Consider the following 6427-nt stretch of genomic DNA (forward strand, 5'->3'; position numbering starts at 1 on the left):
AAAAAAATATATATATATATATATATATATATATATATATATATATATATATATATATATCAAGAGAGGGAAGAGCAGGACTAACATAAGTATTTAGCTGTCGAATGAAGCTAGAGAAGTTACTGTGCTTGAAATATTTAGGCAACATTATCTCAGAAAACTCTGCAGGAGACCATACAATAAAACCATTGCCTTGAGAATTCCATGAAACTATCTTTTTTCTTTCAATCTCCGAAGCTTCTTCGCCACCTCTTTTTTCTTCCTCCGCCTCCAAAAGATCGTAAGTTTTCGACAGGAATGGTGTTGGGCACTTGTTCCTTGTGGAACGGTTAATTTTCCGGCTAGTCTCCGCCGGCGCAGGTGCATGTGCGACCGGACTAGCCATGCTTGATAACCAATTCTAGGACACCCAACGAAATGCTCTATATCCTTAATTTTTCAAACTTTCACCTTTTAAAGGGGTCTATAGCATGCGTGTGCAACCTTTGACTATTTGTCTGAACAAGATGAAGTTTAGGCAACGAGATCCTACGATCAAGTTTTCCTGTTTATGTCGCGAGGTTAATGAGGCCAAAAAAAAAAAGGCAATTAAGTACGTACGTACGCACACGAGTCCGTTCAAAAGATCTAGGATTCTGAATATTATTATTATTTTTTAATCTTTTTCTTTACTTTTTGTATATTTGAAGACTCTGTAAATTTTTAATGGAAATATTGGACAATAAAAATATTTCATGCAAAAAAAGGTGACTTCAATGAACCAAATGTCAATATTGAAATGAAAGCAGATGAAATAGAGACGAATTGTGCCAATTACGTACCCTTTATTTGGTAAAACTACAAACACTAGACAATATCAATATGATCTACAAAGATTCCAAAATATTAAAAGGAAAAAGTACAAATTCAGCCCCTTTTTGGTTCCCATTATTTATTCATTAAAATGAAAAATATGACCGTTACTCATCACATGAAACCACCATATTTGAAAATATATCTCTTGTATGAGAACCATAACAGCTATATTTTTTTATTTTCATTCTTATATTAATATGGCTCAAACGGGAATACAATGATGCAATGTTCTGAAGAAAAATTAGCACCCAAAATTTTTATATATACACAGTCTCAAATTATTATTATTGGTTGCCCTGAAATTCATATAAACCCTCCACGACCATGCGTTTCTACCACGGCAATGACAAATAAATAAATAAAAATAAAAAGGATAATAAAAAACTAAAGATGATATGAAGGAAAAATCTGCTTAAAAAAATTCACATCATTTCCACCACTAATACAGAGCTTGAAGCTTCACAACAATGCTGTTTCCCTGGGGCGTTTGCTCACATAACATCCGGCTTATATGGTGAGAGAACGGACGAAGATGCAACGATGTCTCAGGCAGCATTTACAACAAGTTTCAAATAACTATCAGATATCAGTTCTGGGAAAATGGAGAAGAAAATAAAACGAGAATACAGCCTGCCTCATACCCTACCCCTTGGGGGCGTGGGCAGCAGTGGAGCTGTTAAAGAAAAAAAATGTACATCAAAAAGATCCAACGCTGTGAGCACAAGTCATGATTAAGCCATGATCGTTATCTTTACTGACTTTTCATTCTTCTCTGTCTTCAAAGATGGCAGCTTGTGTTTCTTCTGTGTCTTCGAAGATATCCCTAATATCTGTCATCCTCAATTTGGTCAACTCCTGAAACCGGGAAAACAGGGGAATCAATTTTTAGGTTTTAATTAGAGAATAGCCTCTCTCTCTCTCTTTTTTTTTTTTTTAGACATATGGAAGAAAGAGCAGGAGCATGCACGAGAAGAAGAAACAGATGAAAACAATATTGATGCAGTAAAATTCTAATTGATAAAAATTTCAATTACCTGTCTATGCCCTTTTGTTCTTCTATAATTCTTACTTCTCTTTTTCTTGAATATGATCACTTTTGCATTTAATGCCTGCAAGAGAAAAGAAACGTTGGATAATAAAACTCATGATGGTGAGATTATCAGATGGAAGAGAAAATCCTGTTACAACTTACAAGCAAAGCTTCAGCCACAGGGGAGGGGAAGCTCCTTAATCCTAATTTGCCCATATGCACTTTTGGTTTAAAATAGTTTCAATTGGAAAATCTTGTCACAAGGTATCGCAACAAAAATCATAGATAGAAAATCAGGATAGCACCCATCATTAGCTAATGAAATCAATCAAAGGCCAAACTGTTTATGTCTCCCACAAGAGATAAATGACTATGGGTAAATATAGCAAATCAGAAAGAAAGCAAGATGTCCTGACAGCAAGTCAATTCCCCTATCAAAGAAGCAAGTAGCTCCTCATCCATGTCTTCTGCACAAGGATTAAAGATACTTCCTTGTGGGCTGTGACAAGGCACGGGAAGGGGGATAAACCGTAAAACTGTAATCAATAAGCATTTAATTCCAATCAATAGTTGAAGCATAGTGAAATTTCATAATCATATATACTATCATTGCCTCGTAGAGACCTTAATCCAGTCCTTAGGATCACAAATTTATTTGTACAACTTTAAGTTCATTATCACTCAGGTATAATAATAATAATAATAATAATAATAATAATAATAATAATAATAATAATAATAATAATAATAATAATATTTTTCTCTCCAACTAAAATTTTTTAACAAACCAATATCATAAAAGAAAATAAAATGAAAAGATTCACAAAGCTTATAATTGCCATAGTTCTCTGCAAAGCTCACCTAATTCCACAATCATTTTCCTCAGAATAAATACTTAGGGATATAAGTTTTCATAGTAAAGGAGAACAGAGGATGATAAAATAATTGATAAAGCTTGACAGACTCAAATTTTTTGTACCTGGTTTTATGTCTTTGGGAGGAGCCAGGAGATGAGAGCAATAGATTTCAGTTCCATTTTCAGATATGTATGTATATATGAAGAATAGTCAGATCTCCGACAAGCTGCAGATGAATTAAGTATTCTATCTAGAAATATCTTACATGCTCCTCAACAACAGCATGAACAGCTGCATAGCTAACATCAACACGTAGATACATGAACACAAAAACATATACGAATACATGAAGTTGATTTCTAAAAGAACATCATTGAGAGAGATAATGAGGTATCTAGCTTGCCCCAAACAAAATATATGGTGATGTGGTTCAAAAAGCCTTATGTCAAATTTATGACCTACTACCTATACCTTCAAATGTCAAATTTATGACCTACTACCTATACCTTCAATCATAAAGCATTATCAGAATTTTAACTTTTAATAACTAACAGCATGATGCTGTAGGAAAATATGAAACTTTGGGTTAATTATAAATTGCACATGGTTTTGCTTGGAACAAAGAATTAGTAATGTTAAGTCCAAGATATTTGCAAAGTATTCCCAGAAAAGTTCAAGCAATCAAATCTTTCCATTTCATAACTACAAATAAGCAAACTACAATTTCATATTCAGCTACCCTGTGAATCTGTGATGAGATTAAATGAATATCTCAAGATTCAACACTTTATTATATAAAGTAATGAAAATGACTAGGAATCTTATAAGCAATAAGAAATAATTTTTTCCGCACTTTTGATAAATGATAGGACCGATAAAAGAGAATTAATGCAAACTAATAGTCATTTTAATAACCTTACCATTGATGTCGCAGTACTTCAATGTCTCTGCGTATACGCAATCCCCATTGCTCACCTTAAACTGATGCGACCCAATCTAAGCAATCCACAACAACAGAAGCAAAAAAATCATTTGAGCAAACATTGTTACACACATGTGCACGAAGTTGTGATCTTTACAAGAACCGAATTATTATGCAGAAGGAAAGTAAAAGTGCAGCCCTTTTTCAGCATGGCACGCTAAATTAATTGGTATTTCGTCGGTAATGCTCCGGCACGTTTGGCTAATATTAAGTTAAATAGAAGTTGTTTTTCGTAACTTTTTGTGTCCTAACACGATAACTAGATAGTTTAATAAAAAGTAAAAAAAATAAATATATAATAAATAGCTACTTTCTTTGCAAGTTACTCTGGTCATAACTCGATTATTTCCAACTTTCACTACTAAAACGAATTATTTATTATAAAACTTCCTTATTTACTTATAAGTAAACCTTTTAAACTAGGCCAAACATGCTCTTAGCTACCCCACTTCCCTGAAACTCAATTGAATTTAAATCTTTGTTCCGTATTCAAAAAAGATCAAAGAAACAAAAGGAAATGAAAAATTGGGTGCCATGATTCAATGAACCTGAACCACAGCAAGAGCCGGTTCGTATGGTTTGAAGACCCGGCCGGACTTTTGATGCGGGCTGATAGCTTTGTACCCAATTTCAGCTGCCTCTCTTTCTTCATCCTCGGCAAGCAATACAGCTCTGTCATTTTCCCTCTCATCATCCGCACTTTCTATGTCATCTCATCGTCATCTTCTTCTTCTTCTCTGTCAGAGTCGTCATTTCGATTATTGGAACAGAATAGAAGAGCCGGAAAAATACACTGTGTGCGTTAATATCATTACTAATACGATGACAAATAAGGCCTCAAGCATATATAGGAAATGACTGTCAAGTAAATTGAATCAAAGCATCAATCCCATTTGTATTCCAAGTTTGGCATGGCCAAGAAGTCAAACTCGAGAAAGCCAAAATTCAAACTGGGAAGGCTAGAAGATCTCTTTAAGCTTATTTTTCTTTCCAAAATATAATTTTACAAGTTAGTTTTTTTCTAACAACACAGTAATAATAGTAATATAGAATCATTAATTCAACAACACACGCACAAAAAACCTCTATCTAATTTCTCACAGTTATCTCACCTACAATAATCATACAACCATAGTTGCATAATTCTTAAAATAAGCTTCACAGTTTTTAATATGCTCATACACAAAAACAAAAGTTGTTTCGAGTTTACCTTCAAACAGTCCATCCATTTTACCACGATGAGGCCTTGCTCGGAGTCTGAAATGCAATGGGTGCTGCTTCTTCACGCTTGGGTCGCTCTTCAAGCGGTTAACAATGGCGGTGATTTAAGGATTTGGGTAACTGATTTTCTTGATTTGTGGGTTAGGGTTATGACAGGGCAAATCTCCTTAATCGAATCGATCGAATCTAACTCAATCTTACGATTTTTGTCAAATTAAATATTCGAACAGGATTTGGGTAACTGATTTTCTTGATTTGTGGGTTAGGGTTATGACAGGGCAAATCTCTTTAATCGAATCGATTGAATCTAACTGAATCATACGATTTTTGTCAAATTAAATATCCGAACGGATATCTGAATTGAGAATCGACGAGTACGGTTCGATTCTCGATTTTAGACCAAGAGTCGAATTTTTCTAATTTTTTTATATTGAATAAATCAAATTATTTTAATTTTAATTTTTTCTAAACAAATTAAAAATTTTTAAATCCAAATTTTTGGCCCAATAATTTTTTCTATTTCTAATTTTTTAATTTTTGGCCCAATTACTCATTTTATTGTTTCATTTCTTAGTTCAACAAGATCCAATCCACTAAATAATCCTAAACACCTACACTAAAGTGCATAACGCTATCTTGACTCTCGCACTCACTCTCGCAGCCTCGCTGACATTTCAAAATATATACAATTGTCGGTCGACGCTGTGACCTCTGATCGAAGCTGTGACCTCCGTCGATCGAAACTTTGACCGTAGAGATCATTTGAACAAGGTAGTCTACTAGTCTCTAACATTTCAAAACCATTGAATGTGTCATTAGTTGTATTTATACAATGTTGTTATAAATGTTAAAAAATTTAATTATAGTACAGAATCGAATCGAATCGAATCAAACTGAACGGAACCGAATTCGAACGGTTTCATAATTATATTTGGACCCGACCATTCCATTTACCAGATACCCGAAAATTTTGGTTTGATTTAGTTCTAAAAGAACCGAACCGAACCGAATCGACCCAACCCGCGCCCATCTCTAGTTAGGGTTTTGAAGGTGATTTCAAGTTTGGGGTTTGATGATGGAGTTTTGAAATCAATTTAGGAATTTCCTTCCTCCTGTTTCTGTTTTTGTTTGGAGACAATAAAGGCATGTTTAAGAGTTAAAACTTGAAAAGGTGTGTTTGATTGTACGATGTGGCATTGAGATGGTGTTCCATTAAACATTTGGAAGAAGATAATAGGCAACTCATATTTTCGCCTTCCATGTCAGCATTAACTAAGACGGCAGCCACTTGGTGTGTAATGGAGGGTAACAGATTAAAGTTCAGTGGGTGATGGGACGATTTTGAAAGTTCGATAAGTAAACCATGACATGGTGTAAAGTATAGTGGATAATGAAACATTTAACTCGGTTCTTGCAATTTTGTTTTTAAGCCTATTCATGAGGAATTATTCAACCCTTATTTTCCCTTTTTTTTTTTTTTTT

General features: G+C 34.0%; 1 protein-coding gene and 1 long non-coding RNA gene across 8 annotated transcripts in view; both read right to left on the bottom strand.

The window, feature by feature from the left end:
- The window catches only part of LOC111402336 (heat stress transcription factor B-2a-like), a 1748-nt gene extending 1223 nt beyond the window's left edge, over positions 1 to 525 (bottom strand). Inside the window, exon 1 of one of the 2 annotated variants that reach the window (XM_023030566.1) lies at positions 86 to 525. In XM_023030566.1, the coding sequence (XP_022886334.1) occupies positions 86 to 385 (300 nt within the window). In that variant the 5' untranslated portion in view covers positions 386 to 525. The remainder of the gene's footprint in view (positions 1 to 85) is intronic. The other variant, XM_023030565.1, reaches the window with a different exon arrangement.
- A 721-nt stretch (positions 526 to 1246) lies between these two features.
- Positions 1247 to 5185, bottom strand: LOC111402338. Of its 6 annotated transcripts, none has more exons than XR_002704228.1 (5): positions 4935 to 5184; positions 4273 to 4461; positions 3249 to 3738; positions 1890 to 3213; positions 1247 to 1710 (listed from the first exon to the last, which is right to left on the bottom strand). It is a non-coding gene; the product is annotated as an uncharacterized LOC111402338 (long non-coding RNA). The 6 variants fall into 6 exon arrangements; XR_002704227.1 differs by having other exon boundaries at positions 1890 to 1964; positions 2048 to 3738; positions 4935 to 5182; XR_002704229.1 differs by having other exon boundaries at positions 1890 to 2421; positions 2865 to 3738; positions 4935 to 5179.
- Positions 5186 to 6427: the final 1242 nt, after the last annotated feature.

The sequence above is a fragment of the Olea europaea genome, chromosome 10 (assembly GCF_002742605.1).
Source record: "Olea europaea var. sylvestris chromosome 10, O_europaea_v1, whole genome shotgun sequence".
Taxonomy (NCBI): Eukaryota; Viridiplantae; Streptophyta; class Magnoliopsida; order Lamiales; family Oleaceae; genus Olea; species Olea europaea.